The sequence below is a fragment of the Mustela erminea genome, chromosome 6 (assembly GCF_009829155.1).
Source record: "Mustela erminea isolate mMusErm1 chromosome 6, mMusErm1.Pri, whole genome shotgun sequence".
NCBI lineage: Eukaryota > Metazoa > Chordata > Mammalia > Carnivora > Mustelidae > Mustela > Mustela erminea.
In genome coordinates this window covers 121,992,809-122,011,974 of record NC_045619.1, presented here as the reverse complement: position 1 = coordinate 122,011,974, position 19,166 = coordinate 121,992,809, and the positions used below count along the sequence as shown (strand labels likewise).

General features: G+C 42.3%; 1 protein-coding gene across 1 annotated transcript in view; it reads right to left on the bottom strand.

The window, feature by feature from the left end:
• The window catches only part of SLC39A12 (solute carrier family 39 member 12), a 79,924-nt gene extending 61,612 nt beyond the window's left edge, over positions 1–18,312 (bottom strand). Inside the window, exons 1-6 of the mRNA XM_032349535.1 lie at positions 18,262–18,312; positions 17,724–17,823; positions 17,118–17,291; positions 15,847–16,190; positions 7,617–7,898; positions 3,713–3,920 (exon numbers count right to left, since the gene is read on the bottom strand). Coding sequence (XP_032205426.1) covers positions 3,713–3,920; positions 7,617–7,898; positions 15,847–16,107 — 751 coding nt within the window. The 5' untranslated portion in view covers positions 16,108–16,190; positions 17,118–17,291; positions 17,724–17,823; positions 18,262–18,312. The remainder of the gene's footprint in view (positions 1–3,712; positions 3,921–7,616; positions 7,899–15,846; positions 16,191–17,117; positions 17,292–17,723; positions 17,824–18,261) is intronic.
• Positions 18,313–19,166: the final 854 nt, after the last annotated feature.

Below are 19,166 nucleotides of genomic sequence, written 5' to 3'. Positions count from 1 at the left end.
TGAAATAGAAACCAAAAGAATAGTAGAACAAATCAACAAAACTAAGAGCTGGTTCTTTGAAAGAATTAATAAGATTGATAAACCCATGGCCAGACTGATCAAAAAAAAAAAAGAGAGAGAGAGAGAGTGAGAAAGGACCCAAATTAATAAAATCATGAATGAAAGAAGAGAGATGACAACCAACACCAAAGAAATACAATACAATACAAAGAACATATTATAAGCGACTATATACCAGCAAATTTGAAAATCTGGAAGAAATGGATGCATTCCTAAAGACATATAAACTACCAAAACTGAACTAGGAAGAAATAGAAAACCTAAACAGACCCACAACCAGTAAGGAGACTGAGGCAGTCATCAAAAACCTCCCAAAAAACAAGAGCCCAGGGCCAGATAGCTTCCCAGGGGAATTCTACAAAACATTTAAAGAAGAATTTATACCTATTCTCCTGAAACTGTTCCAAAAAATAGAAAAGGAAGGAAAACTTCCAAACTCATTTTATGAGGCCAGCATTACCTTGATCCCAAAACCAGACAAAGATACCATCAAAAAAGAGAACTACAGACCAATATCCTTAATGAATACAGATGCAAAATTTCTCATCAAATACTACCCAATAGGATCCAACAGTACATTAAAAGGATTATACACCACGACCAAGTGGGATTTATTCCTGGGCTTCAAGTTTGGATCAACATCTGCAAATCAATCAATGTGATATAATACATTAATAAAAGAAAGAACAAGAACCCTATGATACTCTCAATAGATGCTGAAAAAGCATTTGACAAAGTACAGCATCCCTTCCTGATCAAAACTCTTTAAAGTGTAGGGATAGAGAGTACATACCTCAATATCACCAAAGCCATTTATGAAAAACCCACAGTGAATATCATTCTCAATGAAGAAAAATAGAGCTTTTCCCCTAAGGTCAAGAAGACAGCAGGGCTGTCCACTATCACCACTGCTGTTCAACATAGTACTAGAAGTTCTAGTCTCAGCAATCAGACAACAAAGAGAAATAAAATGTATCTGGATTGGCAAAGAAGAGGTTAAACTCTCACTTTCTGAAGATGATATGATACTTCACATGGAAAATCCAAAAGACTACACTCCAAATCTGCTAGAACTTGTACAGGAATTCAGTAAAGTGTCAGGATACAAAATCAATGCACAGAAATTAGTTGCATCTCTATACACCAACAGCAAGACAGAAGAAAGAGATATTAAGGAGTTGATTCCATTTACAACTACCCCCGAAACCATAAGATACTTAGGAGTAAACCTAACAAAGAGGCAAAGAATCTGTACTCAGAAAACTATAAAGTACTCATGAAAGAAATTGAGGAAGACACAAAGAAATGGAAAAATGTTCCATGCTCCTGGACTGGAAGAACAAATATTGTGAAAATGTCTATGCTACCTAAAGCAATCTATACATTTAATGTAATCCTTACCAAAATACCAGCAATTTTTTTTCAAAGAAATGGAACAAATAATCCTATAATTTATATGGAACCAGAAAAGGCCCCAAATAGCCAGAAAAATGTTGAAAAAGAAAGCCAAAGTTGGTGGCCTCACAATTCCAGACTTCAAGCTTTATTACGAAGCTGTAATCATCAAGACAGTATGGTACTGGCACAGAAACAGACACATAGATCAATGGAACAGAATAGAGGGCCTAGAAATAGACCCTTAATCCTATGGCCAATGAATCTTTGACAAAGCAGGAAAGAATGTCTAATGGAAAAAAGATAGTCTCTTCAACAAATGGTGTTGGGAAAGTTGGACAGCCACACACAGAAGAAAGAAACTGGACCATATCCCTTATACCACACACAAAAATAGACTCAAAATGGATGAAAGACCTCAATGTGAGAATGGGAGTCATTAAAATTCATTGAGTTTTTTGAATTCATTGAAGATAACACAGCCAGCAACCTCTTCAACCTCAGCCACAGCAACTTCTTCCTAGAAACATGTCCAAAGGCAAGGGAAGCAAGGGCAAAAATGAACTATTGGGACTTCATCAAGACTAAAAGCTTTTGCACAGTGAAGGAAACAGTCAACAAAATCAAAAGACAACTGACAGAATGGGAGAAGATATTCGCAAAAGACATATCAGATAAAGGGCAAGTATCCAAAATCTATAAAGAACTTAGCAAACTCAACACCCAAAGAACAAATAATCCAATCAAAAAATGGGCAGAAGACATGAACAGACATTTCTGCAAAGAAGATATCCAGATGGCCAGCAGACATGTGAAAAAGTGCTCCATATCACTCGGCATCAGGGAAATACAAATCAAAACTAAAATGAGATTCCACCTCACACCAGTCAGAATGGCTAAAATTAACAAGTCAGGGAATGATAGCTGTTGGCGAATATGTGGAGAAAGGGGAACCCTCCTACACTGTTGGTGGGAATGTAAGCTGGTGGAGCTACTCTGAAAATAGCATAGAAGTTCCTCAAAAAGTTGAAAATAGAGCTACCCTACAACCCCCCAATCACACCACTGGTTATTTACTGTAAAAAGACAAATGTAGTGATCTAAAGGGGCATGTGCACCCGAATGTTTATAGCAGCAAAGTCCACAATAGCCAAACTATGGAAAGAACCTAGATGTCCGTCAACAGATGAACGGATAAAGAATAGGTGGTATGTATATACAGTGAAATACTATGCAGCCATCAAAACGTGAAATCTTGCCATTTGCAATGACATGGATGGAACTAGAGGGTATTATGTTGAGTTAAATAAGTCAATCAGAAAAAGACAATTATCATATGATCTCACTGATATGACGAATTTGAGAGGCAGTGCACAGGTTGTGGGGGGTAGGGAAGGAAAATATGAAACAAGATGGGATCGAGAGGGAGACAAACCATAAGAGACTCTTAATCTCACAAAACAAACTGAGGGTTGCTGGGGGGTAGGGATAGTGTAGTTTGGTTATGGACATATGGGGTAGGGATAGTGTGGTTGGGTTATGTGCTATGGTGAGTTCTGTGAAATGTATAAGCCTGATGATTCAAAGACTTGTACCCCTGGGGCAAGTAATACATTGTATATTAATAAAAATAATTTTAAAAAATTAAAATTCATTTCATTTTTAATGAATACAATTTAATGAATAAAACTCATTTCATTTTTAATATCTTGTCAAGGACAAAGAAATGAGCCAGACAAACATTCTGAGTCCATTCCTAGCATCCTGTTTTATCTTGGAGCTCAAAAAAGCTGCCAGTCATGAATGTAGCCAGAGTGGATAGTTCACATGATTTTTACTTAAAATTAAATATTTTACTGTTATGATTATAAGGAAACTCTACCAAGGTTCTTGCATCATTTGGCATACCCTTTCATCACTCTTGGCAATATTATGCGACCCCTGGCTCAGGACCATGTACCAAGTAGAAAAGTGTTCCTTAGTACTTATAGCAGGTCATAAAAATCTCTCCGTTGGCTCTATATCCATAATATCATCAATAAATGGGTCAAGTCCCTGTTTTTGCCCCATCACCACATGGAGACAATAGCATGGTTGCCTTGAAAAGGTCTGAGCTCTCTTACTACATGTAAGATGAAATGGGTGTTTAGAACATACCTGAACAAATTTATTCATAAAAAAACATCAGTCTTTCTTTTAGGCACAACTCATTTAGTAGGAATGACTTAGTAGTTAAATTCATGAAAAGCATTCTTACCTGAGAGGTGGAGAGTGTTTGTACTATTCAAAAAACTGAAAATATATTCTGTAAAATAGTCTGGAGAAGGCAAGTTTCTTTGCCCCAGACAAACACCTTGGAGGGACAGAGCGATGATTGTCGCTGCTAACTGAGGAAGTGTATTTTCATCAGCACCATCACTGCTCAATATTCCAGATTTTTCCTGCAGCATTTTAATTTCCATACACTGAAATCAGATACATAGTAAAAAGAAAAGTTTGAACTTCTGAAGTTACATTGATTAAAATATCTCTAGGATTTCCCCAAAAGACAAGAAACAGTTCTTTACCTTACAGAGGTCTGAACTGTTTATAGGAACATGACTACCCTCATTCTCTAGTCTCGAAATTCTGCTTGGAAAATTCTTGTTTCTTTTATTCACCCTGACACTGGATTTTTTAACACCCATCCTACTGGTCCTTATTTACTTAACCTTTCTCATTATTCCTTCAGAGATGGGTTTTCTCCAAGAAGATCCCTTATTTTTACTGTTCACACCCTTCCAGTTGGAGAATTGTTTCTCTCCAGCTTCAAGTAGAGCCTGCAGTGTAACGACTTTCAAATATATATTCCTGACCTTGACTTCATACTGGCTCTGTTGCATTGTGTCATCATAAGAAACTTCTCTTTTCACCCTTGCCTTTAGTTTCAAGTTCAATGTGTGGTAAGTGCAAATCAAAGTTATCACAGTATATTTTTGAACTTCCATTGAACCTAGGATCTTTTCCATGTGTACATCAATTTTCTTCAATGAAATTATGAGTCTTTGAAAGGCGAGTCTCTTGCCTTGCATTCCACTGGAATATCAATTCACTCATTTAAACATTTATTGAGTGCCTATTGTGTGCCAGACACTGTGCTAAGTCCATTACATTATTCTCTCTTTTCATTCTCCCAGAGCTCTGTGCAGTGGATACTCTTTACACAGATCACTGGGCTGATAAGTGAGTCCCAGTGTACACCCAGATAGGACTCTATAGCCTAAGCTCTTAAATACTCTTCCTCTTAAATGTAGAAATAAATGGAAACACAGATGGTGATGGGACTTTCATATCATTAAAGTGAGTTCCACAGCATAGTGCTTGGGATAGACAGGTAAGGCTTTAATATTATCTCTGTTATTTGTAACTGAGTGGCCTTGAGCAAAATGATTAACTTTGCCAACCTTCATACTCTTTATTGATAAAAAAGGACTAACACATGAAAAATTCTTAATATAGTAGTTGGTACATAGGACACAGTCATCTAGTCTTCGCTACTATTATTGTGAGACCCAGTGTCTAGCTGTGCATCGGATAGAGTAAGCTGAAGAAGGTGACAAGAATCTTATACTCAGTGCTATGAAAACTTTTCCCCTAAAGGCTCCAGGGAAGACATTAATATTATAAACAAAAGAGTAATACAATAAGGTATGTTATAGAAATGTCGCTCTGGTGGTAAAGTAGTGAATAAATTGCCAGGGCTAGAATTTAAGAGCAGGAGTAAAGTTAAGAAGTTATTGATTAACCCAAGGTATTTCTTGACCTCAGATGGTAGCACTAGAGATAGAAAAATGGATGTATTTGAGGAATATTACAAAGGATTTGGAAGAAAATGTGAAGGAGTCTGAAGAGTTAAAAATGGCTCAGGTTTCTGGGTTTGTCAAATGTAGGACGGTAATACTATCCACTATTCCCTCATCGAAGAGTCAGGGCTAGTGGAGAAGTCTGTACAGATCCCTGTTTATTCATCATGGAAACAGCCAACAGTAGAAAGAACAGAGAGAGGTGGGAGCAAGAGATTGAGTCAAGGAGATCAACAGTAATTGGACAAAAGAGAATGAAGGCCTGGAGGGATATTAACGTTCTGGGCCACTAGGGAGGGTGGCTACATTAGGGTCCTCCAGTGCAGAGCTCTTTGTTGATGAGCTGGTGAAGGCCCACCTAGAGCACCTGTTAGTGACTTCACCGATGGAGGCCCAATCCTGTGTAGATCAAGACCTACCTGTTGGTAGTGGTGGGCCTGGTCTACCAGCACCTTCCGTGACCTCACACTCTCTAGTTGGAGACAGTGGCATCCTCCAGTGAGAGGCCAACTGGCCTCCTGTAAAAGTCTGGGTTGACTTGACTAAGGATTCCTAAGGGAATTCCAGCCCAAGTGAATGGGTTAAAGGATGACATTGCCATCCTCCAGGAGACAAAAGCTCTAAGGCCTAACGACTCAACAAGAGCTCTTAATTCTTGACTGAAGAGATGGAGAAAGTAGGCCTACACATAATATTGAATTATTTTATTCTGCTCTAGGAATGTTTAATCTCACATACACTTGGAAGCCCAGGAATTTGCAGTGTGTGTTGGATAACCAGAAATCTACGTTGAACATATACACACCATCTGCTTTTAAGAGCAGGGTTTTCATTCCCACTTTATCTGAATCAAAAGGCTGTAACAGATGGGATGACTAAAATCCTAGTGGCTAATTTGAACTGATCTCATATCATATAGATGTTGCACCGAAGAAATTATATGTGGGCCTATTTCCTTATTTAAGCAGAAACTGAATTCCAGAAAGGAACCCATTTTCTCAATTGGAAGTGGAAACAAAAATATGGCCCTATTTTGAGATTCATGAGATGAGAGTTACCAGAGTGATGCCCACACAGTCTTTAAGAAGCAGTCTTTCCATCTGTGTGCCAATCACACGAGAAATTAAACATTTTTATGACAAACTGGAGGATATGTTTGCGGGTCGTTAGGCCACAGCATGATTGCACAGAAACCTCTGGGCTCCCAGGAGCCAGAATGGAGGTCCAAAATCAAATATACCTACACACGTCCCTGTAGACTGAATGACTGTGTCCCCCTCATCCAAATTCATATGTTGAAATCCTACCACCTACTGTGATGGTATTACGAGGTGGGGCCTATGGGAATTGAATGGGTCATGAGGGTGAAGCCATCATGAATGGGATTAGTGCCCTTATAAGAGAGACCCTAGAGGGCTTCTTTACTCCCTCCACCATGGGAGGAGATGGTATCTTTTGAACCAGGATGGGGACTCTCGCTCAACTCCAGAACTGTGAGAAATAAATTTCTATTGTGTAGAAGCTACCCAGTCTGTTATATTTTTGTTACAGCAGCTCAAAGACACATGTCAATGAAAAATTCAAGAGGAAAAAAAAATGATTCACAACTCTCTTCAAACTGCACAGGTGGTTGCACAATTCTTTAAGAAAATGTGGCTTAAATTTTTTTTTCTTTTTTTAATATTCAGAACACTTTATCCACTCAGACTTCCCACTGCAAAGCTGATAAAGGTAATTGAAAGGTCACCTTTTGCTGGAACAGTAATGAAGGCCAGAAGGGACCAAGAGAGGAGAAAACCACTTCCGGAGACCCCTTGAACAGAAGCAGCAGGAATCAAAAGCTGCAGAAGAGATATGGTCTGGGCTGACGGTCATGAATAATGCTTTTTGCAAGCTGTTTCTCTGGTGAAGTAACTAATGATAAATTCCTCTCCCTCAAATGGTTCCGCCTTTTTTTTCCCTGGCCAGAAGGCAAGGCAAATAGGCACAGTGCCCTCCCTGACGTGGGTCAGTCCTTGGAGACTGATTAGGAACTGTGAATCACTCGCTTTCATGTGCAGGAGAAGAGCGCTGCCCAGTCACCTGGCTTTCCTGCCCACCCACCTTCTGGCTAGAACTCATTTTACAATCATTAGTCATCCCATCTCCCCCTTTTATACTCAGAATTTTAAATGACATCACTTAACATCCCATAACTGAAAGCCACAAAGCACTCTCTAAAGAGTCCCTGACTGTCCTAGGGATAAATAAGTGACAGGAAATAAGGCTCAGGGACTGTATCTCAGGAGCAAAGCCAGCTGGCACCTTGGCCCTTCTTACCTGGCTTCGAGAAGTGTCAAAGTACTGCCTGGTGAATGCCAAGATATCTTCTGTCTCGTTCTGTGAAAGGAAATAGGAGTCTTCGTCCTGCCTGAGGCTGAGGAGGCTGTGTAGGTAAAATTTATACTCTCGATTACTCATGTTGAGCTTGGAAGAACAGATCTCTTCCTGATGAATAATGTAATACAGGAGGAGAAGGGAAACTCTCTGGACCACTTCCTCTCGGAGCTGCTCCTCAAAATCTCCCCCAGCTATTAGTAACAGGGCATCTGGTTCGAAGCACTGTTTCAAAAACACAAAATAAAACACAAGTAGATACAAGGCTTAGTGAAGAGTCGTAGAACACTAACGACCACCCCTTATTATTTTATGAACAGTAAGGAAAGGTGGGCAGCCCCAATAGTCAGCTTCAAATAAGATAATCCAGGTTGGACTTTCATACATCAGGGATGCCCTCTTGGGGAGCCCTTACTCCCGGAGAGGAGTTCTTCTGTCTCCAGTCTCCATATGTTGCCTGGAGTAAAAGCAGTTGACTCTTTGGCTTTTAAAGGAATGTCCCCATTGCACTTAGAATGAAATCCACGCTCTACACAACTTTCTCATCCGTCTGGCTCTTGCCTACTTCCTAGCCTTCTCTTCCCTTAACCTCTTCCCACCTCTCGTTCACTTTCTGGCCCTGTCATTTTCCATCAGTCCCACCAAGCTCCTTCCCACCACGCATCAGGTCTTCTTACCCCTCATTTCTCAGATCGAGCTTATAGTGACACCCCCTCGGGGATGCTTTCCTGAACACCGTCTCTAGAAAGGAAATCCCCAACCCTGCCCCACGTTCTCCAGTGTGGCGCTGTTCCGTGGAAACAGGACCCAAGCCACAGAGGTGAGCCACATGTCACTTTAAATTTTCTAGTAGCCACATTTTAGAAAGGGAAATTAACTTTAATAACGTATCTAATACTGTCCCTTTTTGAAACATACATGCAGAGTAAGATTGCTTCGACATGTCATCCAAGTTTTTAAAAATTATTCATGAGCTATTTGACATTCTTTTGGTCGGGTTAAGTCTTCAAAATCTGGTGTGCACTTTACACCTCCAAGCAGGTCTCAATTCAGATGAACCACGTATCAAATGCCCAGCAGTCACTTGGGTCTAGTGGCAACCTTAGCATAGAATAGATTTATTTTCTTTGTGGCCCTAGTATTCTAAAATTGCTTTCTCTCCATGTCTATTTTCTCTCTTCCCCTGAGAACAAGTGGTCCATTGGGCCAAGTTTTGTCTGTGCGCAGTTCTATCCTCAGCATCGAGCACAATGCCTGGCTCTTAGGAGGTGTGAAAAGCAATGATGAATGCCATCTGCCTTGCCTTTACCCTACCTAAGAGAATTGCTTAAAAATACTTCCACGATGATTTCTTTGTTTCACACACACAGCCCGACGCCCGGCTTAGCTCCTCTGGGAAGTTCACATGGCAGAAGGTGTTTTGGGTAATGATGGGACGATGAGAAAAAAAAGATACACACAGAGCTGTGGAAGGGAAACTCTCCTGACAAAACAGGAGCTGCCTTACTTCAAAGACGGTGAGGCATTCCTTTTTTTTTTTTTTTTTTTTTTAAAGATTTTTATTTATTCATTTGACACAGAGAGATCACAAGTAGGCAGAGAGGCAGGCAGAGAGAGAGAGAGGAGGAAGCAGGCTCCCTGCAGAGCAGAGAACCCGATGCGGGACTCGATCCCAGGACCCTGAGATCATGACCTGAGCCGAAGGCAGCGGCTTAACCCACTGAGCCACCCAGGCGCCCCGGTGAGGCATTCCTAAGAATTCTCTTAGGAGAGGGTGCCTGGGTGGCTCAGTGGGTTAAAGCCTCTGCCTTCAGCTCAGGTCACGATCTCAGGGTCCTGGGATCAAGCCCCGCATCGGGCTCTCTGCTCAGCAGGGGGCCTGCTTCCCTTCCTCTCTCTCTGCCTACTTGTGACCTCTCTCTGTCAAATAAATAAATAAAATCTTGGGAAAAAAAAAAAAAAAGAATTCTCCTAGGATACCAGAAGCAGCCCATGGCATAGCCTCAGTCTCAGTCAAGGCATGAAGGGATGCCTGTCCTGAGCCCCAGAGGGATTTTTTTTTTCCCCACAGCAGGACAGTTTACTAGAATATCTTTTAATTTACTCTCTGAGGTGGAAGCTTCAGGCGTCATAATTCCACGTGTGCTGGGTGTCCCACCAGGGAACATCTGGGACATACCGTCTGAGTCAGGAAGGAACATGTCATCTGTCTCGAAAGCAAAGCATTTGTCTCATTCTTCACGAGCCACACAGATTCCATTCTCACCCCAGCTCAGCTACACTGGGATAAGAACTCAACAAACAGGCTTCCCAACAAGACCAACTCGATGTGGCTATAAAGCTTCACCACTGAAACCAACCCAGCCCTTTTCTGTTTCTTGATTAGCCCACAAGAAAAGTTCATGGGTTGGTAACTGTTGGCAGAGCTGACACCAAGACTTAGGGAGGTGAATCAGTTGAAACAAAAGTGTAATCGAGCCATGTGTCCAGAACACTGCTAAGCACCTTAGGTATTCAAGCATTCCCCAGTACAAATATCTAACTGGTGGGATGCCTGGGTGGCTCAGTCAGTTAAGCATCTGCCTTTGGCTCAGGTCATGATCCCACGGTCCTGGAACTGAGCCCCATATCAGGCTACCTGATAAGTGGGGTGTCTACTTCTTCCTCTGCCTGCTGCTCCTCCTGCTTGTGCTCTGTGTGTGTCAAATAAATGAAGTCTTGAAAAAAAAAAACCTATATCTAATTGGTTCTGGAAAAAAAATGTGATCATCTGTTTTTTGATGGTGAGAATATGATTCCATTATTTTAAATGGAAAAAACAAAATGTCCCCAGCCTATTTGATAACCCACCAAATATTTCTGCATAATGTTAAGCACTGAGAATACCAATTACCCAATTAACTCACAGTGAATAATGGGTACATTATTATATGGGTAATGGGTAATAATGGGTACATTTCTGTGCAGTATGCAAGGGCAACACACAGAATCCAGCATGAGTTATGTCTTCCTTCTACAAGGAAGGTATAACTATAGCATATGTGAGAAGCAAGTTTAAGAAAGTCTAAGCAATGTACCTAAGGTCACAGAGCTAATACTGCTCAATCTTAACTCCCCCTCCGCCACGGATAGGCTTCATTCGTTTATTCCTTTGTTTTGTGCCATGAAGAACATAAGCTGTAGACCCAACTATGTACTTAATTTGACCAGTAATTTACTCTCCCTCCTGTTTGATAGAAAAAAAGGTCAATTAGGAGACCAACAGACTGGTGGTTCAGTGGGTTAAGCATCTGTCTTTGGCTCAGATCATGATTCTGAGGTTCTGGGATCGAATCCCATATATGGCTTCCTGCTCAGTGGGGAGCCCTCTGTTCTCCCTCTCCCTCTGTCCCTTCCCCTGCTTGTGTTCTCTTTCTCTCTCTCTCTCTTTCTCAAATAAATAACTAAAATCTTAAAAAAAAAAATTAAAAAGGATACCAAGGGATGGATAAGCCTCGAATGTAAATCAGTAAGGACATAGCTCCACAAGAAGAATGAATGAATTCTTGCTGACAGACTGTCAAGTGCCGTTCAGGTTGTTTGATGAGTCTGGGTATGTCAGACAAAGTGCCAGTGGAACAAAAAATGGCACTTCCACGAGGCCACAGGACCAGGCACACATGGCCAGGGTTTGGTTGAGAGCGCATAGCAGAGTACATGGTCACCCTTCATCACATCCAGGGTGCCTGAGACCCCTCTCCATGCATGGCTCCTCCTCAATGTACTCTAGGATAGGAAGAGGAGGGATAGGGTGCCTGGGTGCCTCCGTGGGTTAAGCCTCTGCCTTCAGCTCAGGTCATGATCTCAGGGTACTGGGATCGAGCCCTGCATCGGGCTCTCTGCTCAGCAGGGAGCCTGCTTCCCTCCCCCTCTGCCTGCCTCTGCCTACTTGTGATCTCTTCCTCTCTGTGTCAGATAAATAAATAAAATCTAAAAACAAAAAGAAAGAAAGAAAGAATAAAAGGAAGAGGACGGATGTGGCTTGGGGCAGCAGAGATTAGGATGAGATATGGTTTGTGAAAAGCATAGAATGGGGAAGGTAAATTGATTTCTGACTGAAAATGTTTATATAGTAGTGGAACATCTCATTCTGTCTGATGAGAGATTTCCTTCATCTCGAATGAACACAAATTCCCTAACCTTGCTTTAATTTTTTGATGCCTGCTTGAATAAAGCTCAGTGGGGAATCCAGTGACCGTGGACTGACAATATTTTGCCTTTTTATAATATTGGACTTTTAAGAAGTTACCTGCATATGGAAGGCAGCGGCTTGAGGAAAGACTACTCTTGGGCACATCATGAGCTCTAACAGACACTGACAGGACAGAAAACTCTATGGGGGTGCGTGGGGGACTGGACTTTCCAATTCATCATCACTAGATATGGTTAGAGCTTTTAGCAGTGGCTGGGTTTTGTTTGGGAAATGATGTCTAGTAAAATTTTGCAAATACTTCCACCTCATGGGCAACAAGATCCATCTAAGGAGCTAACTCGGATGAAGTAATTCTTTGTTAAAGAAGAATGGACTCATTCAGGAATAATCCATCGATTTTCCCTTTGATTTCTTGGCAGGTGGAGGCAATCAGGTTTCAAAGGGAAAACAAACAGATTCTGGATTTGTAGTCAAATCAGATCACCTTCCCCAGCCGCCTCATTTAGTTTTGTTCGTTGCTGATGCTAGGAAAGCTTCAGTGACAAAAACAAGAGGAAATCTTTCTTCTGCATTAACAGGGCAGTTGTCATACTTGTAGATAAACTTAAAAGATTTTAGATCCAAAGCTGTTTAAGTTTGATTATTGTTATAGATAAATCCACTGGCCTTTTTCAAGTTCTGAGATTTTTATAAGGTCTCTTTTGGGGGGGGGAGGGGCCTTATAATGGACTCTAAGAGGGAAATTATATTTCTTCTTTTTCCTGCCAAATCAAGAGTTGGAAGAATGTTGGCTGATGGCAGGTACTGGCTTTTTGTGGGTCTATACCAGATTCTGTGAGATTTCTGACTGACAGAGATAAGTCTTCCTGAGATAAGAAAAACCTGTAAGATCAACAAGATAGAGTTTGAGCTGTTCCCTGTTTATCCTGGGACAGAAATGACAAATTGGGGAGGGAGCACTGAATTAAATGCAGGACCTTAAACCTGTGGTTCTCTACCTTGAAGGTGTCTGAGAATCTTCTAGAGATCTTGGATAAAACCCCCAACCCCCTGGGATGGAGGGCAGGGAAGTCTGGGGACAGGGCAGGAGGGGGATGCTGAGGATTATCTCATTTCTCACCAGCACCACTCCAGGGTCCCTGGGAAAAGGGGATGGACATGTCCATGATGTAAAGGAAATGTGAGGGGACAAAGAGAGCTTGAGCTGTTGTGCCCCATCTCATGGCCATGTGGTCCTCACACACAGCTCCCTGAGGAGAGAACCAGCACTGGGGTCTTATAGATGAGGGAGCTGAGGTTCAACATGTCCCAACAACTAGAAGGTACCAGAACAACGATTTGGGCCCAGTGCTGGCTGACCCCAGACACCGGGTTCTTATCCCTTCACCATGTCTGGAATCCATGTAGGGTCATGGTTCCCACCACAACTGAAGTGGAATTTATTCACTTAGAGTTACTTAATCCCTCATTAAATTCATTAAAACTCCATTCTAACCTTCTCATTAAAAAAAGTTTAAAAGGCCATGATCAGGCAAGACTATCCATTTTCAAAGGCTAAAGCTTGAATGGATTTATTTTTAAATGCGCAGTGTTTTCAGATACTGCAGATTGATTCTCTCTCTCTCTCTCTCACACACACACACACACACACACACTCACACTCACACTCAGTTTTTAGCTAAACATGAAATAAATTTGGGGACTTTCTTTTCTCCTCCCAAATTTAAGACACCTACTTCCCTCTTTTCTCCCCACACATTTAAGGATATGAACTTAACCCCTTGCCCTCTTTTTACCACAGAATTTCTTTCTTTTCTTTTTTAAGATTTTATTTACCACAGAATTTCTAATACAAATGCTGCCTCTAAATGGACAAAGTCTCTAAAAAGACATAAGAGATTCAAGAACGAGCTGAAGTCCTGTGGTTTGTGCCAAAAGTGATTGTTTGTCAAACCAACAGGACACTGTTTCTCCCTGGCTTTTTTATGAATAACAAGGAGAGATTTCATGGGATCCTAGCTTATGGGGAGCTCAGGTGAAGTGTAGCTCTCTGAGCAGGTGAAGTGGAAATTCGCCCTTTTCTTTCTTTTTTGTCTCTCTCTCTTTCTTTCTTTCTTTCTCTTTTTTAACCTCAGTCTTTTCCACAGAGAGAGAGAGCTGCAGCAAGAGGGCTATTCAAGACAAGGGTTTCACTTCCTAGGAAAGGAAATAGCTCAAACAGAAGATAAATTTGTCAAATGCTTGGTAACGTCACAGAAAACAAAAAGTGCAAAACAATTTCTCTGCCCCTCAAAAAAACCAGGAGAACAATTTTGCATGTTTACATTCGTTCTAGCTAGACTAATATTCAACCAGCCTTAATAAGGCACTTTATGTCATTAGAGGAGAACATTTCCCTGAAGCAAATTCTCAGAGGACATTAATAAGATATGACTCTGAGTTATTTCCATGGGGAAGTCTTATGTTGCTATATATATAAATTAATGTCATTACAGATGAGTTGCCTATTTTAACACATGTTTTCTCTGGGAGCCTTTGGGAATTTCACTAATTATCAAATTATTTATTGTTTGCACAGAGCAGAGAAAAAATTCTATTAGTAAGACCCCTCTGTCATGAAAAAAAAGAAAGAAAGAAAAACAAACACATACACACACACAAAACAAAAAACAAAACACTTGGCCAGGAAATGTTTCCCCTAGAATGAAGCATGATTGAGAAAGTCTGCCAAACTTTTTTCTTCTCTCTCTCTCTGTCTTTTTTTTTTTGGCTGGAGGCAGTTATTTGCTTATTTATTTATTTATTTGTAGATTCATTCTGGGGAAAAAAAGATCTCGTCAATCAGGAAAGGGACGGTGAATGGTGTTTTTGTTTGTTCTTGTTTGCTATCCTCTGACAATATGGGCTCGTAACTCTGTGGGTCCCCCCTCCTTGATGGAGACTTTCTGGTTTTACGTTAAATGCTGACTTTACATTAAGGTGGATTTTACATGAAAGCAGCCTGCGGAGGATATTTTTAAAAATTCCATTCCAGGCAAGTTAAGTCTCTTCCATGGAGGGAGGAAAAAGCCCCAGCATGGTGTTTGGGGAAAGCTGCCCAGACAACGCTGAGGAGCGGACAGGGTTTGAGGGTCACCGGGCAGACCAAGAGAAACCTGGGAGCCCAGCCCCTCGAGCCACAGGCTTCATTTTAGCTCCATCTACAGCACTTCTCTTCCCTAGGTTAGATGTGTCATTAAAAAAAAAAAAAAATTACTTATTTTAGGGAGAAAGACAGAACGAGCAGAAGGGGCAGAGGAAGAAGGAATCTCAAGCAAACTCTGCACTTCAGCATCAAGCCTGACATGGGGCTCGATCCCATGACCCTGAGATCAAGACCTGAGCTGAAACCAAGAAACCAAGACTCAACCGACTGCCTCACGTGGGCGCCAGTCAGATGTGTCCTTTTTGAGAGGAGATTATCCAATTCATGAGCGACCCACCATGCAACATTCTAGAAAACACCAATCAACCCCCAGGATGAAGTACTTCAAAAATTCAATGTTAGAAAAATATCTTATCATTATCATCCTGCTCCCCCAAACGAAGAGCATCTAACCAGGGAAGCACAAGTTCTCCACAACCACAAAAAATAAAGTAAAGTAAAATAAAATAAAATAGTAAATCAGAAAGAAGAGACAACTAAAAGCTCACACTTGCAGCTAAATACCTCTCCATGAGCTGGAGGGTTGCAGAAAGGCTTCCAGAAACTTTACCGTTTTAATAAATAAAATAAAATTCCCCCTGATTCGAATTGCTGTATAGAGGATGCTGAGTGAGTGGCTCGCAGTACCCTAGCTGCGGGCGTTAGGACACCGCAAGGCACCGCCCGCCCCGGGTACCACGTCCTGATTTTCCTTTAGGGAAGTAAAGGGCTGGAGAAGCCACGGCTCTCTTTGGAACACGCCCCCGGTACCTGATCCCATACCCTAATGCACTAACCAGACGGCAATCTCCTTGCGTTCCACTTCTCCTCCGCGGGCAGCCAGTTTTCTCCAGCAAGGTTTTGATGAGGCTTCTCGAATGGTTCAGGGGTGGGGGGTCACCAGCAGACAGAGCTCCTAGTACTTCTGTCAGGTGGTTGGAGCTCCAGGGGCCGCCGCTGTCCTGCGTGGAGGGTCTTTCCGTCTCAGTAGAGGGGACAAGGCCGAGGAAAAGGAACACGGGCACCCCCAATATTGGAAGCTTTGTCCAGAAGCACATTTCCACCCTTCCTTTACCTGGAGACCCTGTGTGATGGAGTCAGGCGGCTTGCTGTCGGTGTAAACTTGCAATGGGAGGAACTTCTGTGGTAAAGGGAAAAAATAAAGGCTTTAATTATTCCTCCTGCAATGTGTTTGAAAGGATTCATTAATGGGGTGGCTAAGCTGATTTGCAATGGTCAGCCGGTTCTGAACGGCAGCGGGGGACGAGGGGGTGTGTGGGGGGGTGTCTGTAGGTCATTTATAACTGCAAACAGCAGGCAGTGCTCAGGGCTGTGCACTTAGTTCAAACTGTAGAACAGCCAAGAAGTTTGTGCGATTGCCTCTCTCTAAACTCAACAGAGGAACTGAATTAGGAAGAAGTTTCTCTCTTCACCCTGCAGGTGGTACTAGTCCTAGGACCCAGACAGGAAATACGCTGGTTTTTTTCCCATCCTAGAGTAGAACTCTCATGGCTGAGGGTCCTCATTGCTCAAGTAAGTAAATAAAAAATAAACAGAAAATACATTTCCATAAATTACCATATCACACGGAATGGGACGGTTTTTGTTAAGGAAGGAGACTAGAAGAAGACAGTCACTGTTCATTTTTCATTTTTTAGACACTGGTCATTTTTAAGGTTTTAGTTTATTAAAAGTACCAACTAGCAGAAAAAGCCCAGAGTTTCAAGACCTCAAGAGCTGTCATAAATCCACAAACTCAATGGTCACTAAAGGCATGAGGGACAACTTGAGAGCCAATCAGCTTTCTGCAAAAAAAAAAAAAAAAAAAAATTAAGTAAATAAATAATAAAGATAATAATCCCTTCACCCGATTGCCTAAGGAATGCAAAATGTGAACAGCATCTCATGTCAGATCTTGGCCCAGAGATGAGGTAATAATGACTGTGGGGTAGTAGAGGTGATATTGGGATAACTTCTATGGTTAAGAAAACAGAGAGTTTAAGATTCTTATGTTAGCATTTAAAAAATGACAGAGAATGAGACAAACGTTTCTAAATGTGGTGCTTACCGTTAGGAGAAAGATAAATGATTATTTATCTGGAGCTCCGTGGCCTTTTAAATCTTGGAGAGTACTTTGTGGTTACAAAGTCCTCTGTTTTTAAAATTCCTTGACTGTGCACTGGGAGCTGGAGAGGATTATTTCAACCCAAAGAGGTTTTCAGTTGCTATGGAGAGGGCTGCTCTGGGGGTAACAATGAAGGTGGATAAAAATGAGAACTTTCTGTCTGGCAGATTTTCAGGAAAATCAAATAAAACTGGCTGGTGAACCCGACTTTTTAATCAGTATTTATGAATGCTCTTAAAAGTCAAAGAAAAACTTAGAATTTCTTACAGTCCCTTGCCTTTTAAGGGACAGATCTAGGTCAAAGGATTTCACCTTGCAGAATGGAAAGGCTTTAGTGTTAGATCAAGATCTTTTTTTTTCCCCTTTCCAGTTGATTCTGTAACTGTTTTAGCCATACTCAAGCCAAAGATTTGTTGAAAAGATAAGCTCTATAAAGCCCTTCATTACATAAGGTGCAAGAGGTTTAAAAGACTTAAGGCATTCGAAAATCTGTAAAAAGAGATCTTCAAACAGAAAGAAAAGTATTTGTTGGAGGCATAAAGTTCTTACCTGGGAAGTAAGAGAATGGAAGTCGGGAACTTGAATTAGCCTATACATGTTCTGATCCCAGAGTCTGCGGTGGGAGCGATGATGTAAGTATCCCAAGACCCTGTGGAACACGTTCCAGACAAATTATTAGCGAAGCAACGACTGAGCGAACAAAGTGCTAAATTGTGGAGGAGGTCAGAGAAGGTAAACCCCACGATTTCAAGATGGACAAAGTACGTGTACGTGGCCCATGGCACATGAAACACCACGTGATGCCGAAGGATGCAGGGAAGGGACGAGGTTCTGAGTTCGGGTCCCGGGTCGGGGTGAGGAGGGTGTGGAGGGAGTGGGGCTTCTTGGCGTGGGGGGCAGAGGAAATAAAAAGAGAAAGACATCGGGGGAATCGGTCTTCTCCGTCACTAACGACGTGAGAACTGGGAGCAACAGCGGGAGACAACCTTAGAGAATGCTGTGACTCTTATGGAAACAGGGGGGCAAAAGCTCCCAGAAATGCCCAGCTTCTCTCCAATGACACACATCACAGAGCAGATGGATTTACCTCAACTGTCAAGGGAAGGGACTTGACCTGTTTCTCCTGAGCCCTCTGGTGAGCTGAGCGGGAGTCAGTGTCCAGGATCATCAGTCCAGGGGTGCCTGGGTGGCTCAGTTTTGGTTAAGCACCTGCCTTTGGCTCAGGTCATGATTCCGGGTCCTGAGATCCAGTCCTGCATTAGACTCCTTGCTCAGAAGAGAGCCTGTTTCTCCCTCTGTCTGCCGCTCCCCTTGCTTGTACTCTGATAAATAAATAAAATCTTAAAAAAAAAAAAGAGAGAGAGAGAGGAAATCATCAGTCCAGCAGGGAGAGGAGTGAGGAAGGGGTCAGGGCTCCCCCGCTGGGGCCCTGAGTCGGGGCAGAGAAGGGAGTGGACTCAGGGCAGAGGAGCATGGACAAGCTCCTAGCAGCTCAGGCTCCTGGCCTGTGGCCACCCCCACTGGGGGACCACCTCAGCCTTATCTGTCTCAGGCATTGGTGTCTACAGCAAAGTCATCCAAAACATGTTCGCCGGGCCTCCCAGTGTCTGCTACCTTTCAGTACCTCCGCTGACCTTGTTTCTGGAATTAAGCTGGGAGTTCCGCATCCTGCACTAATTAGCAGGTCCTAAAATCTGTGCTCCCTGCCCAAATCTTACCAAGTGACCTGCGGGATACAGAAGAACCCGGTCTTGACTTGCTCTAACCTAGGGTCCCAGGACAGTGGCCCTTCTGAGCCTTTTCCCGATTCCTCTGTGCCGATGTCCACCCCGGGAAGGCCTGTTTTCTTGTCTCAAGCTCTCCAGGGCTACAGATGCCCTCCTAATAGCTTCAGCTGTTCCCACTACCTGCGCCAGCCTACCTGCTGCCGCACAACTTCCCCACTGGATAAACAACTCCCTCCCAATGTCACATGGCCAAGCCTTCTCTGTT